The 25274-nt window shown below is 50.7% G+C and overlaps 1 protein-coding gene across 8 annotated transcripts in view; it reads right to left on the bottom strand.

The window, feature by feature from the left end:
• The window catches only part of CEP72 (centrosomal protein 72), a 35756-nt gene continuing 10482 nt past the window's right edge, over positions 1-25274 (bottom strand). For 3 of the 8 annotated variants that reach the window (XM_043887754.1, XM_043887753.1, XM_043887759.1), the window contains 9 exons: positions 25065-25173; positions 17574-17752; positions 16048-16212; positions 11405-11679; positions 9489-9627; positions 8837-9033; positions 2119-2245; positions 1201-1371; positions 1-406 (listed from right to left, as the gene is read on the bottom strand). In XM_043887754.1, coding sequence (XP_043743689.1) covers positions 192-406; positions 1201-1371; positions 2119-2245; positions 8837-9033; positions 9489-9627; positions 11405-11679; positions 16048-16212; positions 17574-17752; positions 25065-25173 — 1577 coding nt within the window. In that variant the 3' untranslated portion in view covers positions 1-191. The remainder of the gene's footprint in view (positions 407-1200; positions 1372-2118; positions 2246-8836; positions 9034-9488; positions 9628-11404; positions 11680-16047; positions 16213-17573; positions 17753-25064; positions 25174-25274) is intronic. The other 5 variants (XM_043887756.1, XM_043887755.1, XM_043887760.1 and 2 more) reach the window with 4 other exon arrangements.

Consider the following 25274-nt stretch of genomic DNA (forward strand, 5'->3'; position numbering starts at 1 on the left):
CATTTTCTAGAACAACGTGTTTATTAAATAAGATTGTCTGTTACACAATAAATTATATTCTTTAATCCTAAAGACCTACTTTCTTACATGTTAGGCAGAAAAATGCAACATTTTCTTTACCTCAAGATAGTTGATGAAAAAGTAAAGATCTGACTGTCTGACACATGAAAGGCGTGGATGAATCTATCTTTTTAGGACGCTTCAGGCCCTGAAGACATGGCGGAGAGGGGCTCATAGGGCGCGCGGCTGGGAGGCAGGCCTCGCGTCTCGGGGGCTGCTGGGGAACAGCGCAAGGGTCTTCTTGAGCTCCTTGTAGCTCCAGTGCAGCTGCTCCACCTCGGCCTGGTGCTGACCGCGCATCTGGTCCAGCTCCTGCAGCAGGCGCGCGTTGGTGCTGACCAGGGAGCTGGAGGGGCATGGACAGCACTCAGCCCGGAGCCCGTGTGCCCTCGGGCCCCCTGCCTCCCCTGCCTCCGCCCAGTGCCCCTCGGGGCTGGGTCTCCTTGGCCCTGGGCTGGCGGGGGCCCACTGGCCTGTGGGCTGAAGGGGTAGGGAGGGCCCTCAGCACTGACAACTGTTTCACTTCTGAAAAAGGCTCAAAGATGGAGACTCTTCTAATTCCTGGTCACACACAATCCTGATGTGGACACAGTAAACTGGAAGTCCTGATTCTGGGTCACTGGGGCTGTCTAACTCTGGAGGGATCTCAGGAGGAGGGTGGGGGTGGACACTGCCGACCAGGGCCGTCACTGACTGAGGGCCTTCATGGCATCACTAGCAACTGATGGCGCAGGGCCATGTTCTCCACAGAGCTGCCCCCAGGGACAAACCCTGCCTGCCAGGACAGCAGAGAGCCAGGTGGATGCCCAGCGCTGCCCGTGGCTCCCAGAGGCACCGCAGCCCCACCTGCCCACACTAGGCTGTGGTGCTCCGTGGCCAGGACCTGCCTGGCCCTCCCCTCTGGGCAGGGGCTGGGGTGGGCAGGGGCCGTGGCCCTCCATCCCCACAGGGTCACGGCCTGGCTCCACTGGCCACCCCCTGGCCGGTGTCCCCTCTGCAGACCTCACCCCATCTCCCCACAGGTCTCGTCACGAAAACTGGGCCAGGGAGTGAGGTGGGATCTCCATGTTCCAGGAGAACAGTCGAGAACCACACTAGGGGCCACGTGCAGGCCACCAGGCGGCACACTCCCCCCCGCACCCAGGAGGCTGCAGCAGGAAGGGCCTCGTTGCTCGGGGGCCGGGGGCCGCCGGCGGCACCTGTGGCTCTCCTGCAGCATCTGCGTGAGCTCCTGGATCTTGTCGTAGTGCTCCAGGTGCTGCTTGAGCTCCACGAGCTCGCCTGAGAGCCGCTTCACGCTCGCCTGGAGTCCTGACGAGACAAGGGTGGCCGTGCTCAGGGAAACCACTGCTGTGCTGGGAGACTAGACGGTTCTAGGGCGTCAGTGAGCCCGGGGAGCGCGGGGCGAGGTCATCGGGGTGGACAGCGTGGCCCCTCCTCCTCCTCGTCCTACCAGGCTCAGGGCCAGCCCTGCTGGGGCGAAGCCCCGGACCCCACCCCCCTGGACACCCCTGAGGGGTACGTGTGGCAGGAGCAGGGAAGGGCAGAGCGGGCTGGATCAGTTGGACGGGATGGCCTTCAGGGAGAGCCCAGAGCCAACATAGCTGGGGTGAAGGTCGGAGGGGTCAGTCACCGAGCAGGCAGGCCCGGCAGAGCCTCCGCTGTGGCCGTGCTCATGCCGGGGATGCATCTGCCTGGCCCTTCAGGGAAATGCTTCGGGCCTCTGAGAGGTCAGAACGGAGCAGGTGCTCAGGCTGAAGCCCCCCAGGGGACCCTGCGATACCTCACCTACCCCAGGGCAGGCCACACCCCAACTCCAAGTCCCAAGGGCACACCTGCAAAACTGGCAAAACAGAGTCCAAGAGAGGGAAGAGAAGAAAACAACATTGACCTGGGTACGGACAGAGCCATGAGCAAGGAGCGCTGGGCAGGGTCCTGCAGCCTCTCGGGGTCAGTGGGCTGGCCCTGCACACGCCCGCCCAGACGCGCTCATAGCTCCTGCCGAGCCTGGGCCCAGTGACACGGGGCTGCACACACGGAAGAGAGCCTCGAGCTCACCGGAGATCTGCAGGTTCAGCGCGGACGGAGCATCAGCGGTCCTCACGTCTTTCTTCATGCTGAACAAAAGCGACTTCAAGCTACTGCTCTCCTCCAGAGATCTGTCCAGATGCTGCCTCAGGTAATCCTGGACGGAGCAACACATGCAAACAGGTCAAACTCTGCCCACCACACGGCTACAAGGCCGGCACCCCGGTCGGTCTGCCTGGATGCAAACGGTCCCAAACTGCACAGGGTGAGGAGGGGTGCCAGCTGCTCATCCGCCCAAGCCTCCAGGTCCACGGTCCTGCTTCCAGGCCGCTCTGCCCCAGGGACGGCGCGGGAGCCGCTGGTGTGCAGACACCCAGCGGCTGCCGGTACCACGTCACTGCTTTCACGTGTCCCTCTAAAAGAGGCTCTGTGTGGGGTCTCTGTCTTGATACAACAATGAGCACCAGACGTTTCTGACACTTGTCTCCAGCAACCTCCTGGCTACTGTCCCTCCTGTTCCACAAACGAGGGGACGGAGCAGAGGGTGCTCTCGCCCTGGGAGCAGCCCCTCTAAGCGGGCCATCCCCACCGCACACACAACACGCACCCTCAGGGTGGTCTTCCGCCTCAGCATCCTTGTCAGCAGCTGTTGCGCTGTGACTCCCAGGACTGCCTGGAGTTAAGTGCAGCGGACCCACACTCCCTTGAGCCTTCGGAGGTGACCATAGCCCCAAGTTACAGCCTGATGGCAACTTCAGGAGACCCTGAGTCAGACACAGAGCTCAACTGTGTTGGGCCCTGACCAGAGACCACACGGGGAAGCATGTGCTGTCTGAGGTGTGACCAGGGGGTAACTCACTGGGCAGCAGCAGACAACCTGACACAGAGGGTTCGGCGCCTGCTGCCTGCCCCACGGCCCATCCTCTCGACCACGGGGCAGAAACCGAAAGCTCTGCACAGCCAAGGACACCAGCAACAAAATGCAAAGCCAGCTTGCAAACTGGAAGAAAGATATCTGCAAACCATTTATCTAATAAGAGGTTAACATAAAAAATACATAAAGAACTCACACAACTCAACAGTGAAAAAACATCTGATTTAAAAATGGGCAGAGGATCTGAACAGACATCTTTCCAAAGCATACAGATGGCCAACAGGAACATGAAAAGACGCTCAGCATCACTGATCACCAGGGAGATGCAGATCAAAACCTCAGTGAGGTACCCCCATCCTTGTCAGGATGATCATCATCAAAAAGACAAAGGATAGCAAGTGTTGGTGAGGGTGTGGGGAAAGGAGAACCCTCCTCTGCTGCTGGGGGGGATGTAAATTGGTACAGCCACTATGTAAAATTGTATGGAGAGTCCTCAAAAAGTTAAAAACAGAGCTACCAGCTAAAGTAATTTCATTTCTGGGTATTCATCTGAAGAAAACAAAAACACTAATTTGAAAATATATGTGGACCTCCATCTTCACAGAAGCATTACTTAATTCCCAAGATATGGAGCAACCTAAGTGCCCATTAACAGATGAATAGATAAAGATGTGGTATAAATACAATGAAGAAAACAAATACCACACGATCTCACTCCTACATGGAATCTAAAAGAACAAACAAAAGAAGTGAAGTTCGTGGATGTAGAGAACTTGGTAACTGCCAGAGAAAGAGGACAGGGGTGGGAGAAATGGGTCAATTGTTTTGGTTTTCTAGTTTAAATCAACTGAATTTTTAAAAAATGCTACTGCAAAGAAAAGGCAGAGGTTGTTAATTAGATAAAAACAAAAGACCCAAGTGTATGCTGCCTAAAAGGAACCCACCTTAAATATAAGCACTATGGCAACACGAAGGTGGCAATGCTAACTAACATCAGACAAAGCGGAATAAGACAGCAAGCACGTGCGGGCACAAAGGGGAAAGCGTGAGGGGGAGGACGGCACTCTCAGGGCGCTGACGGGAGTGATAGCAGGTGGGAGTCAGGTGACAGCGCCGCACCGAGGGAGAGGCAGAGAGGGGCCTGCAGGGGCACACACGGGGCGGCAGCTCCCAGAGGACTCTCACTGCAGACACCAGGCTGAGCACAGGGGTGGCCACGGCAGCTCGCCCGCAGACGGGGGCACAGTCGTGGGCCTGGCCGCACGGCACAGGGTAGCCAGACTCACACCACCAGGCAGCCTAACTCCAGCGCCCACACACTCAACCGGACGACACCCGAGCCTGACCACAACAGCAATTATAGTGTGTGAGTCGAATCTACTTTCTTGTTATAAACTATAAATAAAACTGAAATAACAGAACACTCTAAATAGTTCCCACACCATTAGCCTGAGCCCTAGTGATCGGAGGTGAAAGCCTCTCGCACTGAGCGCATGATGGTCTCCCTTCCAAACCGCACGCAGTCGAGGCGACCCGATGACATCACGTGATCTGCACGTGCAGTGACGCAATCACCACAGACAAGCCAGCGCACACGTCTCCTCACAGAGCAAACATATTTTGGAGATGAGAGCACCAGGACTCTGTTCTCAACAGAGCTCCAGGGTCAATGTGGCCTGGCTAACATGACTGTCAGCCACGCGTTAGAGCCCCGGACTAACCCCTACAGAACTGCCGCTCTGCCTGGGCCCACAGCTCCCCCACCTCCCACTGAGGGTGACCATCGGTCTACCGGCTGCTTCTATAAACTCAACTCTTAGATCCCAGGTATGAGATCACGGAGGTTTTTCTTTCCATGTCTGACTAACTTCACTTAGACAATGCCCTCAAGGTCCATCCAACATGACCAACTCAAGGGACACAAGTTTGAGCAAGCTCTGGGAGATGGTGAAGGACAAGGAAGCCTGGCGTGCTGTAGTCCATGGGGTCGCAAAGAGTCGGACATGACTGAGTAACTGAACAACAACAAAAGCTGAATAACTGCAGTAGGAAACGGCAACCCACTCTGGTATTCTAAGCTGGAAAATTCCGAGGACAGAGGAGCCTGGCACATTACAATGCATGGGGTTGCAAAGAGTCAGACATGACTGAGCATGCACACACAACAACACAGCTGAATAATATCCCATTGTATACACACATCACCTTTATCTATTTATTCATCAAAGGCCTCAGGTTGTTTCACACTCAGGCTACTGTGAATATGCCGCATGAACATGGCAGCGCATTTCTCTCTCTGAGATCCTGATTTCACCTCCTTTGGATAAACACACAGAAGTGGGATTGCTAGAGCATATGGTAGATAAATCCTGAATATTCACTGGAAGGACTGATGTTGAAGCTGAGGCTCCAATATTCTGGCCACCTGATGTGAAGAGCTGACTCGATGGAAAAGACCCTGATGCTGGGAAAAATTGAGGGCAGGAGAAGGGGATGGATGACAGAGGATGAGATGGCTGGACGGCATCACCGACTCGACGGATACGACTTTGAGCAAACTCTGGGAGACAGTGAAGGAAAGAGAAGCCTGGCGTGCTGCAGTCCATGGGGTCGCAAACAGTAGGACACGACTTAGTGACTGAACACCATGATGGTTCTACTGTAGGTTTTTTGAGGAATCCCCACACTGTTTTCCACAGTGTCTGTATCAAGTCACATTCCCGCCCACAGAGCAGGAGCGCTCCCGTCTCCACACCCCCACTTGCTGCCTCCTGTCTCCTGACGAAAGCCACTCTGCAGCTGTGCAGTGGCATCTCGCTTTGGTTTTGACCTGCGTTTCCTGATGATTAGTAATACTGAGCATCCTTTTCATATGTCTGTCTGGCCACACCATGTGGCTTGTGGGATCATAGTTCCCGGCTGGGGATGGAACCCACACCCCCACAGGGGAAGCAGAGTCCTAACCACAGGACTGCCAGGGACTCCCTTCCAGGAGTTTGACAGTTTCAGGTCTTATCCTTAAATCTTTAGTCCGTTCTGAGTTGGATTTTGTGTGTGCTGTTTAGACAAGGGTACAAGTTCATCTTCTGCATGAGAACATCAAGTTTTCTCAACACCATTTACCAAAGAGATTACTCTTTCACCATGGTGTGTTCCTGGTGCCTTTGCCAAAAATTAGTTGACATCTATGTGAGGGTTTATTTCTGCGCCCTCTATTCTCTTCCAGCAATCTATGCCTTTTTTTATGCCAGCACCATATTGTTTGATTACCACAGCTCTGTAACATAATTTTAAACCAGAAGTGTGATGCCTGAAAAATGATCTTTGGTGATTTGGGGTCTTTGTAGAACTAGAAAACGAAAAATACAAATGATAAAAAAAATACAAATTTTAGAATTGTTTTTTTCTGTTTCTGTGGAAAATGCCATTGGAATTTTTACAGGGATTACACTACATCTGTAGATGTCTTTAAGATCTTTAACCTTCTAGGTTAAGTTTATTCCTGTTTTATTCTTTTTGACACTATAAATGGAATTGTTCTGGAATGCTCATTGGTATAAAGAAATAAGAATGATCTCTGTTATGCTTTGTAATCTATAACTTCACTGAATTTATTCTAATTTTCTCTCATGGTATCTTTAATGCTTTATACATCATTTACAAGCAGAGGTAACTTTACTTCTCCCTTTCCAATCTGGATGCCTTATATTTCCTTTCCTTGTCCGCTTGCTCTTGTTAGTATACCTGACCCCTGAACAATGGCGGGTGGAGAGGGTAGGGGTGCCAACTCTCCTTGCGGCTGAAAATCCACAAATAATTTCTAGTCAATTTATAGTCAACTGCCCAAATCTGCAGTGCTGTATCCAAAGATGCAACCAACTTCCAATTGTACAGTATTACTGTATTTACTGGGCCTCCCAGGTAGTGCAGTGGTGAGAAGTCCGCCTGCCAATGCAGGAGACATAGGAGGCACAGGTACTATACCCCGAGTTCAGACGATCCCCTGGAGGAAGAAATGGCAACCCTCTCCAGTATTCTTGCCTGGACAGAGGAGCCTGGCAGGCTATAGTCCATGGGGTCACAGAGTCGGGACACAACTGAGTGAGGGAGCACAGCACATATACCATTTACTAATAAAAACCCTGCACATAAATGTATCCATGTAGCTCAAACCCACATTGCTCAAGGGCCAACTGTCCTTCCAGTAGAAGAGACGATACAAGAGTGGACATCCTTGTCTCATACTAGATCTTACAGGAAAAACTTTCAGTTTTCTCCACTGATTGTGAGGTTGGCTGAGGGCTTCTCATAAACAGCCTTTATCATGCTGAGGAAATTTTCTTTTACACCTATTTTGTTGAGTTTTTTAAAAAATCATGAATGGATGTTGAACTTGGTCAGATACTACACCTGCGTGAATTGGGCCGACAGTGTTTTATCTCTCCATGTGTTAATGCATCTGTGTATACAGCTCCCTCAGGGGTGTGTACAGTCTTCTTGATGTGCTGCTGGACCTGGGATGCTAGTCTTCTGCTGAGTCTCAGACCCATTAACACGGTGTGTCTGTGATGGTAACCCACTGTGCTCCCCAGGGGACAACCCCTCGGGGCTGGGTACAGCCTTGTCCATGCGCTGCTGCACTTGGGATGCCAGTCTTCTCTTGAGTCTCAGATAGCGTCTGTAGTTTCTCTTCTTGTGAGTCTTTGCTTTGGTGTCCAGGTAATGCTGGCTTCATAAAACAGTGTGAAAGTAGGCTCCCTACTTCTATTTTTTGGAAAAGTTTGAGAAGGATAAGTATTAATTTTTCTTTGAGTATCTGGCAGAATTCAGCCATGAAGCCGTCTGGCCCTTGCTTTTGGGGCTTGTTTTCTTAAGAGGTTGATTACTGTTCCATCTTATCTGTTATTGACCCATTAGGCTTTATTTCTTCTTAACACAGCCTTAGTAGGTTATATGTTTCGAGGAATTTATCCATTTCTTCTAGGTTCTCCAAAATGCTTGTAAATAATCATTCCTTGACCTCATTTCTGAGGCATCCATTCTAATGTATCCTCTTTCAATTCTGATTTTGAGTCCTCTCTTAGTCTACCTAAGAGTTTGTCAGTTGTGTGTATCTTCAAAATCCAACTCAGTTTTGCTAATTTTTTCCTGTCCTCTCCTACTCTCTACTTATTTCTGCTCTGATCTTTATTATTTCCTTCCGCTTACTTTGGGTTTAGCTTCTCTCTAGTTCCTCGAGTTGTAAAGTCAGGTTGTTTATTTGATATTTCGCGTAGGCATTCATGAAGACGGTCTCATGCTGACATTACAGAGGATGAGGGTGGCCTGCCCGGCTGGAGTCGGGCCCCACTGCCAGGTCCGTGCCACGCTGGCTCTGGCTGCCCAATGGTGCCACCTGGTGGTGGAGCCCTCGCAGGTCCAACAGGACACCCCAGCCGCGCGCTGGCCAGGGCAGGCAGGACAGCAGCAGGGACCCAGGTCACCCAGGTCCCTGCAACCTCCTTACCAGTCGTCCCAGAGCCTGGGCCAGGGAACACCGGGACCAGAGAATCTCCCCCACAAGCCCAGCCTCGCCCTCTCGCCTCTCTCAGAACAGAACGAAGCTGCCCGGGACAGGCAGAGCTGGGATTGGCGGCAATGCAGACGTCTACAGCCACTGCCATGAGGGGTCCTGGAGCGAGAGCCAGGCTGCGCGCCTCAAGGGCAGCTGGCGTCCTGGACGGGGAAGCCGGGTAGAAGAGGGGACTCCTGTTCTGCACAGGCAGCAGGGGCCCCAGGGTGCCCGACAGCTGCCAGGGGAAGCAGAGCTGAGAAGCTGCTCTCACTCTGTGAGGTCAAGGCCGCCTTGGCCCTACTGGGAATAACGGAACTGACCATCTCCTTCCGCGTGTCGCTGAGTTCCAGCACCACCTCAGTCATCTTCATGCCGTACTGTTGCTGCAGCTCAGCAAGGCGACTGTGCAGAGACTTATTTTCCAGAGTCAGGGAGCTAATTTCTTCATTCACAGTTGTTGAAGTGTCCTGAGTGGTTGTAAACTCTTGAACAGATGACAAAATGTGTCTCGCCTGAGCTAGAAGATAGATTGTTGAGAGGATGAGTGTAGACAAAACGTGTTCAATGCATTTTGAAAAACACAGGCTGCACACCTCAAAAACACTGACAGGTATGAAGACTAGAAAAGGGACATGTATGCCATTGAAATGACCTTGTCAGGTCTGTTTACCCCCAGGAGTGGATGGGGACGACAGGCAGACAGCAACAGCTCTAGGGACCCAGAGGAAGGAGCCAGCATTGCTGGCTGCCGATGCCTTCCAGGAAGCTGGGCGCCAGCAGGTGCGGAGCAGCAGCCACTGGCCACTGGCGCCTCGTCTGCCCCTCCCGACACCCAGATACCCTGAGCAGGGCCCTCGGGACACCACCACAGCCCAGAGGGCAGTGAGGCCAGGGATGGGGCCAGCAAGGCCAAGGGACCAGGGCCCAGCAGCGGGCACAGGCGCCAGCCTGCGGAACCCTGGGCCAACTCACCAAGGAAGACTTCACTGCTGTGCAGGGACCCGCGGCCGTTCCAGTGCATGTCCACCAGGTCGAGGAGCGCTTCCAGGAGCAGCATCTCCAGGGTGGCCTTCTTCCTGGGCAGCACGGCGGAGTGCAGTTTGGGACATGCCTGCCCGGAGACAAACCCACCCTTGGCTCCTATGCCCGACCCAGCAGGTGCGATGCAGTGTCAGACTGCCACCTCGTCCGCTGCCTACGCCACGGTGGAGGGTCACACCGCACACACCTGAAGGCGTGGTACATGGGACTTGCCTCCCTACCCTCCGCATGCCTGTCCATGTCTGTGGGGCGGGAAAACCATCCCACAGCGGGAGGAACGGCTGAGCTGTGGCCTGTGTAACAGTCAGGAAACCAGGTGGTTCTGAGCAACGGCATCCTGGGCCCTCCTGACCAGCCCCCGCCACTCTTGCGGGGTGGGGAGGAGGCAGTCTCAGCCCAAACGCTCACTCAGAGTGAGCTCACTGGAAGGCCCGAAGTGTGACCAGCGCACACAGACCCAGAGGGAGGGCTGGCTGGGCAGGTGCCGCACCAGGCTGCCAGGCAGAACCCTCACGGGCCCACCTGGGCCCGACCATGCTGGGCCCACAGTCACCGAAATTTCCATCAGTGCTCACTTATCTTCCCTTTAGAAATCATGTCATCAATTTTAAGGGATTACTGCAGAAAGGGAACTGGCTTCTGCCCTCCGGCCCACTTTCTGAGTGTCCAGGGAACATTTCCTGAGAAGCGGGGATTTAGTGAGTAAACGCCAGCAGGGCCAGAGCTGGGATGAGGCCCGGTGCCCTCACTGTTAGACAAAGCAAGGGTTTCCTCATAAAGAGCCTCTGGGACAGCCAGCCAGACCCGGAAGGGGGTGTGGGAGCCACCGGACCCCTCACTCCCGCCACCCCCCACCCGCGGGAACCCAGGGTATGGGGACGCACAGGCCCATGAGGGGTCATCGGGGCTGGGCAGCTGTCCCCTGGGGCTGGTCGGTGTGGAGACGCTGAGGCCAATAGCTGGCCACAAGCAGCGGAGGGTGAGAGCGTCCAAGGGCACCAGCATCAGCACTTCCGTCAGAAGCTGCACCGACGCAGCCTCAGGCGCGGGAGCAGAGCCCAGTGGGGTCAGGCTTCTGCCTCCCAACTGAGGAGCGGGGGCCAAGTCCTCTCCAGGACAACCACTCGGGGCCACAGTGCTGGAAGGAGGGGCACTGCAGGCAGCATCCCCTCGTGCAAAGTCCCAACCCCATAGTGAGCGGGGTCCGTCAGGGCGGCTCTGCCCACGGTTAATGTCCATTCGGGGATAGGAAAGCCCCAGCACGGTCCCAACTCACACAAACCTCTATTTTCTCTCCTTCCCTCAGTCCAGTGAGTGACTGAAGACGCAGCCAGACCAGCCGCGGAAGCAGACCTCAGCCCACGGCCTGTGGCAGCCACCCAGGAGTCACCCAGCATCTACAACCCAGCGTCCTCTTAGCTGGGTGCTCTCCCCTCCTCTGCCCACGTGGGGGTGCTGTGGCAGGGCTGCCCGCCCCCCGTCCGCATGGCGGTCTTCACTCGAGCCTCAAGGCTTTGAGAACATCTCAGTCTCCAACTTGGCCATAACAGTGGCAGCGAGCCACCGTCTAAGACTACTCTGGGACAATCTGGGGAGAACCTCCTCTCGTGTACCAGAACCACAGAATGCACAGCCGGGACTGCGTTCACGACAGCCCCGGTGGGGCACCAACCGCGGGACGAGAGGCCGTGCGGCCGGCAGACCCAGACAACACCTCGTGGCGCCCCGCACCCGAGGACAGCCCGGAAGTGCACTTTCTAATGACAGCGGTGATGACACGACGGAGGCGTCCACGTGAGGGCCGTGTCCACCCCGGGGGCTCGGCGCCTCGCCCCACACCGGCTCACCTCGCTTGCGCTGGGCGGCCTTGGGGTCTCGGGCCCCGGGGTAGCCGAGAGGGAAGAGGCGGCCTGGCCCCAGCCCTCCGAGCCGCTCCTCCGGCTCACATTCAGGCTCCCCTCCAGAGAGCTGAGACACGCCTCGTCCATGGGCACCTGGAACCTCCCGCCAGGCATCCTCCGCTTCCTGTACTTCTCAGGAGCAGGTAAGGGGTTTAACATCTTTTGTGTCGACACACTGGACTTCTGAGAAGAAGCGCCTGAGTCCTCAGTCTCCGTGGAGTCTGTAACAGAGAAGTGGGCAGAGCCCTCCCCATCAGGCTCCCGGGGCTCAGGGACCAGCACTGCAGTTGTGTGCACACAAATACGGGAAATTAACCAGAAAGGGACAAAACTGACCAATTACTGTGTCTTCCTGCCAAAACTATGTATTACAAACTCGGTCAACTGGGTCTGTAAGTGGATGAACCACTGTGGTCCGGCTGCCCGGGTCAGAGACCACCTGGACACCAATGCCCCTCGGTTCCATGTCCGTCACCAAGTCCACCTGACCAGTGTCAGCAGGCCACCACCGCCGCCCTGCCGGGACTGGTCTGACTCACCCCAGAGGGACCCAGCACCCGCCTTCCACGCCCCAAATGCACACCAGTCACCATCCATGCGGCACCCCCACCACATGACACTGCCCCATTTCCCCCTGACCTGCGGCAGCCCGGGGCTTCTGCACGAGCCCACCCCCCACAGCAGCGCAGCCGAGCCTGGCCACGAGCAGCCCGCAGGGCAAGCCGCCTGGCACTGAGGGCGACCCCACAGAAGCACAGTCTGAACGCTTCAAAAATCCAGAACAGACTCGACGGGAACTGAGGACGTGTTCCTGCTCGGTAAGCATCTGAGACGTGACAGGAAGAAACTCCACATGCACTGGATGGATCCTGGACCAGAACACGCACACAGGCACCCCCCACATGAATCCGTGTGAAGGAACACGTGTGAGAGCTCACAACACAAAGTAAATGAAGCTGGCGCAAGAGGCCTTGACTGTAGTCCACAGGCACCAGGCAGCCACCACCACGACCTACCCTGCCTCCAAGGTCCCCACAAGCTCACCTGGATAAAACTCAGGAAGGGACTAGGTTTGCTCACACTTGGGAGGTTTTGATGCTTTTTCCACATTCACGCAAACAACACTCTCAATTAACTTATTTAGCTTCCCTTGTCTTTGTGTTATTCAGTTGCAAAGTTGTATCTGACTCTTTGTGACCCAAAGGATTGCAGCATGCCAGGTTCTTCTGTCCTCCAGAGCAATCTCCGAGAGGTTGCTCAAATTCATGTCCATTGAGTCAGTGATGCTATCTAACCATCTCATCCTCTGCTGCCCCCTTCTCCTTGTGTCTTCAATTTTCCCAGCATCAGGGTCTTCTCCAATGACTCAGTTCTTCACATCAGGTGGCCAAAGTATTGGAGCTTCAGCTTCAGCATCAGTCCTTCCAATGAATATTCAGGGTTGATTTCCTTTAGGATGGACTGGTTTGATCTCCAGGCAGTCCAAGGGACTCTCAAGGGTCTTCTCCAGCACCACCATTCAAAGGCATCAGTTCTTTGCACTCAGACTGCTTTACGGGTCATACCTGAATGGTCTAGCGGTTTTCCCTACTTTCTTCAATTTAAGTCTGAATTTGGCAATAAGAAGTTCATGATCTGAGCCACAGTCAGCTCCAGGTCTTGTTTTTGCTGACTGTATAAGGCTTCTCCATCTTTGGCTGCAAAAAATACAATCCATCTGATTTCGGTGTTGACTATCTGGTGATGTCCATGTGTGGAGTCTTCTCTTCTGCTGTTGGAAGAGGGTGTTTGCTATGACCAGTGTGTTCTCTTGGCAAAACTCTATTAACCTTTGCCCTGCTTCATTCTGTATTCCAAGGCAAAATTTGCCTGTTACTCCAGATATTTCTTGACTTCCTACTTTTGCATTCCAGTCCCCTATAATGAAAAGGACATCTTTTTGGGTGTTAGTTCTAGAAGGTCTTGTAGGTCTTCATAGAACCGTTCAACTTTAGCTTCTTCAGTGTTACTGGTCAGGGCATAGATTTGGATTACCTGATATTGAATGGTCTGCCTTGGAAACAGAGATCATTCTGTCGTTTTTGAGTTTGCATCCAAGTACTGCATTTTGTACTCTTTTGTTGACTATGAGGGCTACTCCATTTCTTCTAAGGGATTCTTGCCCACAGCAGTAGATATAATGGTCATCTGAGTTAAATTCACCCATTCCAGCCCATTTTAGTTCACTGATTCCTAAAACGTAGACATTCACTCTTGCCATCTCCTGTTTGACCACTTCCAATTTGCCTTGATTCATAGACCTAACATTCCAGGTTCCTATGCAATATTGCTCTTTACAGCATCGGACCTTGCTTCTATCACCAGTTACATCCACAACTGGGTATTGTTTTTGCTTTGGCTCCATCTCTTCATTCTTTCTGGAGTTATTTCTCCACTGATCTCCAGTAGCAAATTGGGCACCTACCGACCTAGGGAGTCCATCTTTCAGTGTCATATCTTTTTGCCTTTTCATACTGTTCATGGGGTTCTCAAGGCAAGAATATTGAAGTGGTTTGCCATTCCCTTTAGTGGACCATGGTTTGTCAGAACTCTCCACCATGACCCATCTGTCTTGGGTGGCCCTACACAGCATGGCTCATAGTTTCATTGAGTTAGACAAGGCTGTGGTCCATGTGATCAGATTGGTTAGTTTTCTGTGACTGTGGTTTTCAGTCTGTCTGCCCTCTGATGGAGAAGGATAAGAGGCTTATGGAAGGTTCCTGATGGGAGAGACTGACTGAGAGGGAAACTAGGTCTTGTTCTGATGGGCAGGGCCATGCTCAGGAAATCTTTAACATAATTTTCTGTTGATGGGTGGGGCTGTGTTCCCTTCCTGTTGTTTACCTGGGGCCAAACTATGGTGGAGGCAATGAAGATAGTGGCAGCCTCCTCCTATGCACACACTGCTGCACTCAGTGCCCCCAGCCCTGCAGCAGGCCACCGCAGACCCACGCCTCTGCTGGAGACTCCCAGACACTCACGGGCAAGTCTGGGTCAGTCTCTTGTGGGGTCACTGCTCCCTTCTCCTGGGTCCTGGTATGCACAAGGCTCTGTTTGTGCCTCCAAGAGTCTGTTTCCTCAGTCCTCTCTGTGGTGGGGTTAATGGTGACCTCCTCCAAGAGGGCCTGTGCCATACCCAAGTCTGCTGCACCCAGAGCCCTCGCCCCTGCGGCAGTTCCCTGCTGACCCGCACCTCCACAGGAGACGCTCAGACACAGCTCTGCCTCAGTCTCTGAAGGGCCTCTGGGTCCTAGTGTGCACAAGGTTTGCTTGAGCCCTCTGAGCTTCTCTGGTGGTGGGTGTGGGGTTTGATTCTAAATGTGATTTCACCCCTTCTACCGTCTTGCTGGGGCTTCTCCTTTGTTTCTCCTTTGTGTAAAGTTACCTCCTGGATTATTGGAAAAGGATGTTTGCTATGACCAGCATGTTCTCTTGACAAAACTGTTAGCCTTTCCCCTGCTTCATTTTGTGCTCCAAGGCCAAACTTGCCTGTTACTCCAGGTATCTCTTGACTTCCTACTTTGCATTCTAATCCCTTATGAGGAAAAGAATGTCTTTTTTCAGAGTTAGTCCTAGAAGGTCTTGTAACTTCAGCATCTTCAACGTTAGTGGTTGGGGCATAGACTTGGATTACTATGATAGTGAATGGTTGGCCTTGGAAATGAACAGAGATCATTCTGTCATTTTTGAGACCACACCTAAGTACTGGATTTTTTATTCTTTTGTTGGCTATGAGGGCTCCTCCATTTCTGCTAAGGGATTCTTGCCCAGAGTAATAGATAAGATGGTCATCTGATTTAAATTTTCCCATTCCCATCCATTGTGGTTCACTGATTCCTAAGATGTTAATGTTCAGTGTTGCCATTTCCTGCTGACCACATCCAATTTACCTTGATTCATGGACCTAACATTCCAGGTTGCAATGCAATACTGTTCTTTACAGCATCGGACTTTACTTTCATGACCAGACACATCCACAGCTGAGCGCTGCTTCCAGTTTTGCCCGGCTGCTTCATTCTTTGTAGGGCTATTAGTAATTGCCCCCCAGCCTTCCCCGTAGCAGACTGGATATCTTCCAACCTGCAGGGCTCATCTTCCAGGGTCATGTATTTTTGCCTTTTCATATTGTTCGTCCATGGGGTTCTTGCAGCAAGAATACTGGGGTGGGTTGCCACTTCCTCTTCCGGTAGACCATGTTTTTTCACAACTCTTCACTATGACCTGTTCATTTTGGTTGACTCTGCATGGCATGGCTCATAGCTTCATTGAATTATACAAGTCCCTTTGCCACGACAAGGCTGTGATCCATGAAGGGATTTCTAATTGTAGCTATTGTCATAGGCCCATGATATATTTACAAAAGAAAGTGCATGTGAGTTCTAAGTGTGTTGAGAAAGTACCAAAGTACTCACAGAGCAGGAACCTAAACCACAGATGTTTTACAAATGTCAGCTTCCATTTGTAAAGGAGCTTCTTCCCTTAACACATCTCAGGGCCACACACACACACAGCCGAGAGAAGAGGACCACAGCACACCCGGGGGGGGTCACCTGGGGCGAAGTGCCGCGGGGGGAGCTCGCCGCAGCGCTGGTCCTGCAGCCTCGGCTCCACGCAGCCGGCCCTGGGGCTGCTCCTGCGCCTCTCGGGGCCCTTCCACAGGGCGTCCCCGCACTGGTGCTGGGCTGACTGCGGGCTCAGTCGGTGCCGCGACTCTGCTGTATTAAAGAACAGTTAAAAAGTTTATTCCATTAAAACTTACACGTCAGGTTTCTGACAGTGTAGCATACGTGTCAAGCACACTCCTATGTGGGGTAAACAGGGAAAAAAGCTGAGTGGATAACACAGCACCAGCCACCCTATGAGGAACCTGCAAGCGTCACTCCCACAGCACCCAGGCGAGGTGACCCAGCCCCACATCCAGCGGGAAACCGCATCCAGCCGAGGAGTCAGGACAGACACAACAGTCGCCGGATCCAGAGACTCAGGCCACTGAACAAACAACACTGCAAGGTTGTCTTTGCAATAAATGTCACTGGTACAGCTGGATACACACTGGGACAGACGGACAACCTGAGCCACGACCTCACACCACACCCAGAAATTCACTTGAGAGAGCAGCTCTCAGATCTAAGTGCAGGTCCCCAGGACGTGGACAGGTCTGTGGGAGGAACCCTCCGCAAGCACAGTCAGCACACTGAAAAGCACAGCCATGAAGGGAACAGGGTGAAGTGATTTCACTCAAATAAAACCACTCCTGGAAGCACTGTTTAGAAAATGAAAGGCAAGCCACAGGGTGGGCAGAAATCTGAGACAGGCTATGTTCTACCAGTATAATGGAGTCTGGGGCATCAATATCAAGAAAGGAATAGGGGAGAGGGCCAGCGGGAACAGAAACGGCTCAAAGATGACATGAGCGCACGAGCAGGCTGCTGGGACTCGTCTCTAGGAAATGCGAACTAAAGCCCTCAGTAGACACCACCACGCACCCAGGACGGGCACCACACTGGAGAGCCCGACGGGCCCAGGAGGTGGTGGGGAGGCTGAGGCAGGGTGCTACTGCAGCAGGAAGACCCAGCTGCTGTGACTTCACGAAAAGCTCCTGGGACCCACAAGAGGAGCAGCAGCAAAGCAGCTGAAGCTCACACACGAGCCCTGGTGGAGAAGCCGGCATGGGTGTGAGGAGCTCACACACCTGTCCTCGTCAGGTCTCAGCCCCTCACCCACATGCAGCCGGAGTCAGAGAGGAGCCCCCTCCCGGCCGGCGGGAACTCAGCCCCTGCAGCACAGGACACCTCCTCCTCGTCTGCTCAGATGCCTCACATGTTCGCTACCCCTACAACTGACCCGAGAGGGACTTGAAGTAAAAGACTTGCAATATGACTACATCCACCTAAATATACTGACTTCTCTGCCTGTAATTCCATGATCAAATTACTGATATTTACAGGTGCACAAGACTTCCTGAAGATTCTACATTTAAAGGTAAGTTCTCTTAAAAAGACAGCGTGGATCCTGAGGCAGCAGTCAGCCTCCCAGCCGGGCTGTGTGCCCACCCTCTTGGCGAGGAGCAGCCTACCTTGGGAGCTCTGGAGGCTGGCCTCTGATTCCTTCTGACTGGAACTCATGCTCCCAGGAGGGTTGCTGAGGTCCCACTCGCACTCGGCAATGAGGTTCAGGACCGCCTCATCATCAGCGTCCATGACCAAGCACTTTTTGGCGGAGGGGTCAGTGCACTTGACCCTGGAGTGATGAGGTCTACAAAAAAAAGCAAACCTGGTCTGGTCCTCCTGCCTGCACCTGAGTGTGCAGACCTGGGACACAGATGCCTGCACCCCTGACAACTGCTTCAAGGTCTCTGAGGAGGAGAAGCAGGGGCTTCTGCCACAGGGAAGGTGGAGTGAACTCAGCCAGGACGACTGGTCACCACACCCGGCTTCATTAAAGTGTGACAGTTCCAGGAAGCCCCCCGTGCGAGGATCTCCTAGCACTGCGGTACATGTGACCAACAAAATTCAAGGAGGGACTTGCCCGGCAGTCCAGTGGTTAAGACCCCATGCTTCCAATGCAGGGGGCACGAACTCTATCCCTGGTCAGGGAAGCTAAGATCCATATGGACCCACCAAAAAACAAAACAGAAAGTTCAAGAACGTGGTGTTTCAAATTTCTATTTTCACATTAAGTGAATATATTTCTCTAGTAACTGAAATGTGAGGTTGTAGAATAGGATGTCGTTCCACACAAAGGTAAACATTCACAGCGGACCTAATTTCTAACAAAGGCAGCTTAAGAATCACTCTTCAAAACAGAATTCAATCACACACTACGGATGTTTGCCTTATGACCCTGATCACACTTTGAGAAGTCAATGACATTCTATTTTCTACAGCCAAGAGTCTTCCAGGTCCCTGTAGAAAGAAGGGTCTGGGTTCTCCTTCGAGGTCTGCCCACAGACACCTGACGGTGGACACATACAGCCTGTTCGGGTCTCTACTGTCACCTCTGGATAATAAGGTCATTGCACCAGACCATTTAAACTCTGTGATAACTTAGGTCTTGAGATAATCAAGGACAGGTCAACTGAAAATACGCTCCCCAGGTGGCTCAGTGGTAAAGAATCCATCTACTAATGCAGGAGATGCAGGAGACAGGGTTTGATGCTTCGGTTGGGAAGATCCCCTAGAGGAGGAAATGGCAACCCACTCCAGGATTCTAGCCAGGATAATCCCATGGAGAGAGGAGCCTGGCAGGCTACAGTCCATGGGGTCACAAAGCATTGGACACGACTGAGCACACACACAGACTGCAAAACATTGCTGAAACAAAGTAAAGATGACATAAGTAAGTGGAAACACACTACATGTGCATGGATTGGAAGACTCAACACTGTTAAAATGTCCACTGCCCAAAGAAATCTACAGAATCAGTGGAATCCTATCAAAGTCCCAATGGTATTTTCCCCGGAAATAGAAAAACCCATTCTAAAATGCATCTGGAATCTCAGGGGGCTCCAAATAGCTATAACATCATCGAGAAGAGCAAGCATTAGAACCAGGTTCAGAAACGCTGGATGAAATCAGGCTCTGATTTTAAACAACTATGAGTGATAATGCTGTAAGATCTAATGGAAAAAAGAGACAATGTGGAAGAATGGATGGGAAATGCAAGCAGAGAGAGGGAAATTCTAAGAACGAACTTAACAGAAATGTTAGTTAGAAACACTGCCAGAAATGAGAGGTGCCTCTAACTAGCTTAACAGTAAACTGGACACGGCTGAGGAAAGAATCTCTGAACTTGAGAATGTAACAATAGAAACTCTAACATTCAAAAGCAAAGATTAAAAAAGACTGAAAAAAAAGAAAAGCCAGAATAAAATACCTAGAATCGTGGGACAACACCAAAGGTATAACATTCACATGTGAGAATACCAGCGGGAGGAGAGAGGGGAGCTGACACCAGATTACAAAGCCTCTCAGCTAAGTGACACCTGTTCTTTCTAATGCTGTCTAGGTTATCCAACCAGTGCATCCTGAAGGAGATCAGTCCTGGGTGTTCACTGGAAGGACTGATGCTGAAGCTGAAACTCCAGTACTCTGGCTACCTCATGCGAAGAGTTGACTCACTGGAAAAGACCCTGATGCTGGGAGGGATTGGGGGCAGGAGGAGAAGGGGACGACAGAGGATGAGATGGCTGGATGCCATCACTGACTCGATGGACATGGGTTTGGGTAAACCCCGGGAGTTGGTGATGGACAGGGAGGCCTGGCGTGCTGAGATTCATGGGGTCGCAAAGAGTCGGACACGACTGAGCGAGTGAACTGAACTGAACTGAGGTTTGTCATAGCTTTTCCTACAAGGAGCAAGCAACTTTTAATTTTATGGCTGCAGTCAATGTCCACAGTGATTTTGGAGCCCAAGGTAAGAAAAATCTGTCACTGCTTTCACTTTTCCCCCTTCTATCTGCCATGAAATGACAGGACCAGATGCCATGATCTTAGTTTTCTTACTGTTTTCACTGTACTTAGTTTAATTAAGTGAGCAACAACATTATGTTAAAAAACAATGTATACACTTTGATTTTAAAATGTTTTATTGCTAAAAGTGCTAACCATCATCTGAGCCTTTCACAAGTCATGGCAGAAATGAGATCACTGATCACAGATAACCATAATATAAAAAGCTGAAGAAGTCTGAAATACTGTAAGAATCACCAAAATGTGACACAGAGACATAAAGTGAATAAACAACAAATGCCACTGGGAAAATGGCAAAACAGACTTGCCTGACTCGAGGTTAAACAAACCTTCAATCTATGAAAACACAGAATCTGCAAAGCACAGAAATGAGGTCTGCCTGCCCTGTGTCCTCAGGGCGACCACCAAAGTGAAACGATAAGCATAACTGACGTGCTGAGGGGGAAAACGGAATCATTGAAAGATCACGTAAAGCCATGAAAGGAAAGGAAAGATCAGAAGACAAAGTAAGAACAAGGGCATCAGAGAGGAACAGTGAACACAGCAGCTGTTAACCCAGCTGCATCAAGAATCACTTCACACATCAGGGGTCTAAATGCATCACGTGAAGGGCAGAAACGGTCATCGCGGATCAAAACACAAGGCCAACTGCATGTTACCTACAGAAGCCCCCTTCAAATATAAAGATACATAGGTTAAAAGTAAATGGATAAAGAAAGAAAAACAGAGTATGCTAACACCAATCAGGACAAAGTGGAAGTAGCTACATCACTCTCAGACAGAGCTGACTTTGGACAGAGAGCAACCTGGGATAAACAGGGCTAAGGACTCAGGGCAGCTCTGCCAGAAGACGCAGGAGCCTGGACACGCTTGCACCAATAAGACAGCATCAGGTTACACAACAGAGACGCTGAGGGAGCTCAGGAGGATGGCTCCACTTCCCCACCACTGCATCGGAAGGGGCAGATCCCGCAGGCAGACAGTCACCAAGGACACAGCTGGCCCGAGGCCACCACCGGGAGATGCCGGCATGCCCCTCTTCCAGATAGCAGGACGGGCTGCTGCCAGTCACACGGAATACCCACCAACACAGATCCATCCTGGGCCACAGAACACACCTCCACACGTTAGAAAGAAAACAAATCACGTGATGTTTGTTCTCAGGGCACAATGGAATTACATTTGTAATAAGTAACAGCAAGATAACTGGAAAATCTCAAAAAATAGGAGCTTAAACAACATATTCCCAAATAGCACAAGTCAAAGAAATCTCAAAGTATTTTGAACTAAAGTACTTCAAAATAAAAATATTTTCAACTAAATTAAAAAGAATATACACCTCACCAAAATCTGTGGGATGCAGTGAAAGCAATGTGTAGAAGGAGATACATAATATTGAATGCATAGCAGACACAGTACAATCCAACATCAATAACCCTAGCTTCCACTTTAGGGAGCTAAGAAAATAAATTAGATCCAAAGCAGGAAGAACAAAAGTAGTAGTAAAATTTAGAGCAAAAATCAATAAAGTTAAAAACAGGAAAAAAGAAAATCAACAAATCCAAAAGCTAGTTCTTTAAAAAGATAAATAAAATTGAAAAGCCTCTATCTATACCAGGTTAACTAAGAAAAAAAAAGACACATCACTAACACAGGAATTAAAAGCAGCAGCTCCACTAAAGACCCCAAGGACATCAAGAGGGTAACAGAGAACACCAGGACACTCTGCGCACAGATGTGATGACCTGGATGAGATGGAGTCACTCCTGGAAACACACAGTCTTCCAAAACCCACACCAGGAAAAGTGGGAAATAAGAACAGATTTGTACAGATTACAGACCTTGAATCAACAATTGACAGCATCCTAAAATACCAGGTCCAGATGGGTTCACTGGTAAATTCTACCAACATTTAAGGAAGAAATTATACCATTTCTCTAAAATCTTTTCCAGAAGACAGAAGAGGAAACAGAGGGAATACATGCTAACTTATTCTGTGGGACCAGCATCACCTTAATGCCAGAGCCAACAAGACAACGCAAGGAAACTACAGACCCTTCATCTCCCATGAACACGGATGCAAAAAAATCCCCAACAAATACCAGCAACTTGAGGCCAACAATGTATGAAAAGTCTACACCACAACCGAGCAGGATTTATTCCAGGTATGCATAGCTGGTTCAACATTTGGAAAAAAGTCAGTGTATTCCATCACATCAACAGGCTCAAGAAGAAGAGTCACATGACAATATCAGTAAATACAGAAAAAGTATTTGACAAAGTCTAATACCCATCCATGATAAAATGGTCAGTAAACGAGGCATCGATGGGAACCTGCTCCACTCAATAAAGAGCACCAATGAAAGCCTGCGGGTGACGTCACACCGGTGGTGAAAGACCAGCTGCCATCCCGCCAAGACCAGGAACAAGGTGAGCACGTCCTGCTACTCACTGCCTTGACCTCATACTGGAAGTCCCAGCTAAGGCAGTAAGATGAGAAAAGGAACTTAAAGGTATACAGACTGGGAAGGAAGATATATAGAACTATAGATGGTATGTTCAAAGATGACATACCATCTACAGGAAATCAAAGAATCAATTTTACAGCAAGCTCCTAAGATTCAAGGGTTACACTGTGTCCCTAAAAAGGGATGCTGAAGTCCCAACACCCCACACCTCAGAGCACGACCTTATTTGGAAGTAAGAGTCTTTACAGAGGTAATCGAGTTAAAATGAGGAAATTATGGGGAGCCCTAACCAATATGACTGATGTCCTTAAGAAAGGGGAAATCTGGACATAGGACAGATGAGCACAATGGGAAGCTCCGTGAAAAGACGCAGGGAGAAGACTGCCACGTGGAGAGAAGGAAGGACTGGAGAGAACGCTGGAGATGGCCAGCAAACCATCAGAAGCTAGAGTCACGGAATGGATTCCCTCTCAGAGCCTCCAGGAGGAAGCAGGGCTGACAACACCTTGATTTCAGACTTCCAGCCTAAGAACTGTAAGGCAATAAATTTCTGTTATTTTAAGCCACCCTGTTTGTGGTACTTCATCACCAGTAGCTGCATACAAGTTAAATGCTTTCATATATTATCAGCAATGAACTGGAATTTTAAATTAAAAAGCCTAAATTAGCCTCAAAAAACCAACATACCAAGGCATAAGCCTAACAAAATATGTACAGCATCAAATCAGGAAAACTACAAACCTCTGACAAATGAAAGCAAAGAAGAACTAAATAAATGGATAGTCCATGTCCATGGATGTGAAGACTCAATAGTGTTAAGATGTCAGTTCCTTCTCATCTGTAATTCAACACAATCTCAATCAAAATTCCAGCAAGGTATTTTGTGGATATTGACAGGTTAATTCTAACAGTTATATGGAAAGTAAAAAGACCCAGAACTGGCAACTCAATGTTAAGGAGGGCAAAGTCACAAGACTGACACTGCGTGACTTGCAAACACACGTGGATGTGGACGGGGCTAGAGAGCTCTGCGGGGTCTCTTTTGTAGGAGGGCTCCACCCGCGGGACCTCATCGCCTCTAACAGGCCCTATCCCCTAAAGCCACTGTGTTGGGGGTCGGGACTCCAGCGTGTAAATCTGAGGCACACAACACTCAGACCATTCTGCAGGGTCAGTTAGCCGGGTTTGGAATAGGGACGTGAGGGGAGGGGAACTCCAAGTGAGGCAGCTGAGGGAAGAGGAGATTCCAGGAATTTGGAATTGATCTTAAGACATTAGAACAGAAGTTGGCAAAGTATGGCCCACAAGTCAAATCCGACCCACCGCCTGTGTTGTAAATAAAGTTTTATTGGAACACAGTCATTAGTTTATGTATTGCCTATAACTGCTTTCATCTACAAAGTCAGGGTTTAGAAGTTAAAACACAGATCTTACTGTCCACGAAGCTGAAAATATTCTCCCCAGCCCTTTACAAAAAAAGTCAGCTGACCTCTACATTAGAGAAACTTACAGATGAACTAAGGTGTATGATGCAAGAGAAAGAAACTATTAAAAGCTTCAGACAAAACAAAATGGTATCTAAGAAGGAATATATAATCCTCACACATTACAAGCTAGGTAAACACCACTGACTGACTTACACCTTTAGAATCAACCAAACACATGAAGACTATGCTTTCAGAACACACATGCTACCACCCTGACAATCTCAAGTCAGACATAAAAATGCAGACGACAGGCGCTGGGAGGTGGTGAGAAGCCAGGCACAGGCGGCAGAGGCTCCCACGGCCCGTCACAGCCAAGTGGGAGCCCTGGCCGCAGAGCACAGAAAGGAAGGGGGACGCCGGAGAACTAACACCACCGGGGTGGGAAGAGGCGGCTCCAGCAGCTGCCAGGTCTGTCAAAGTGCTCCCACCCACAAGCGGCAGTGTCTGCACTGTCTGAGATCAGAAAGGAACAAACAGAACCTGGAAGCAGCAACGATTAGAGAAGGGCAAGCGGCTGCCTCTGAGGAGTGGGCGGGAGCTGGGAGGCGGGACTGCGGCTTCTCGCCACAGGCCTTTCGTGCTGTGTCTCTGACATCAATTACTTACAACGTTTTCAGTACTGGGTTGGCCAAAACGTTCACTCAGGTTTTTCATACCATTACAGAAAAACTCAAACAAACATTCTGGCCAACTTAAGATTGAAAAGTAACCTACAGAAAACGTGGTCGACAGGAAGAGAGACTGTCCCACAGTATCCTTTATCCAGCTGATATGGGGCGTTTCTTCCACCCCCCACCACGTCCCCTGCATGTCTGCCCTCTAAGTGGCAATCCGCAAGCAAAGTTTACATCTTCCGTTAATACAGAAGTTGCAATTTTTCTATCAACAATAAACACTTCTCAAGATGTTCAAACACCACTTCTATTCAAGGGCTTCCCTGATAGCTCAGCTGGTAAAGAATCCACTGGCAATGTGGGAGACCTGGGTTTGATCCCTGGGTCAAGAAGATCCCCTGGAGAAGGGCAAGGCTACCCACTCCAGTACTCTGACCTACAGAATTGGAGTGTATAGTTCATAGGGTCACAAAGAGTAGGACATGACTGAGCGACTTTCACTCTCACTTTTTCTAAAAAGTTCATACCTTTCTTCTCTGAAAACAGACGGGAAGCTCTGCTTTGAGTCCAGCGATTCCTCTGAACCAAAATGTAGCCGGGACGCTCTCCGCTCACTCTCCCTCACGGGGCGGTCATCTATAGAAAAGACACCATGGGAAAGTAGCAGACCACGAGGCAGGTGCCAGGCCCCTCCATGGCGCGCCTGCCGGCCTCCCCTCAGGAGTAAAGGTGTCCTG

Source organism: Cervus elaphus, chromosome 25 (genome assembly GCF_910594005.1).
Source record: "Cervus elaphus chromosome 25, mCerEla1.1, whole genome shotgun sequence".
Classification (NCBI taxonomy): Eukaryota; Metazoa; Chordata; class Mammalia; order Artiodactyla; family Cervidae; genus Cervus; species Cervus elaphus.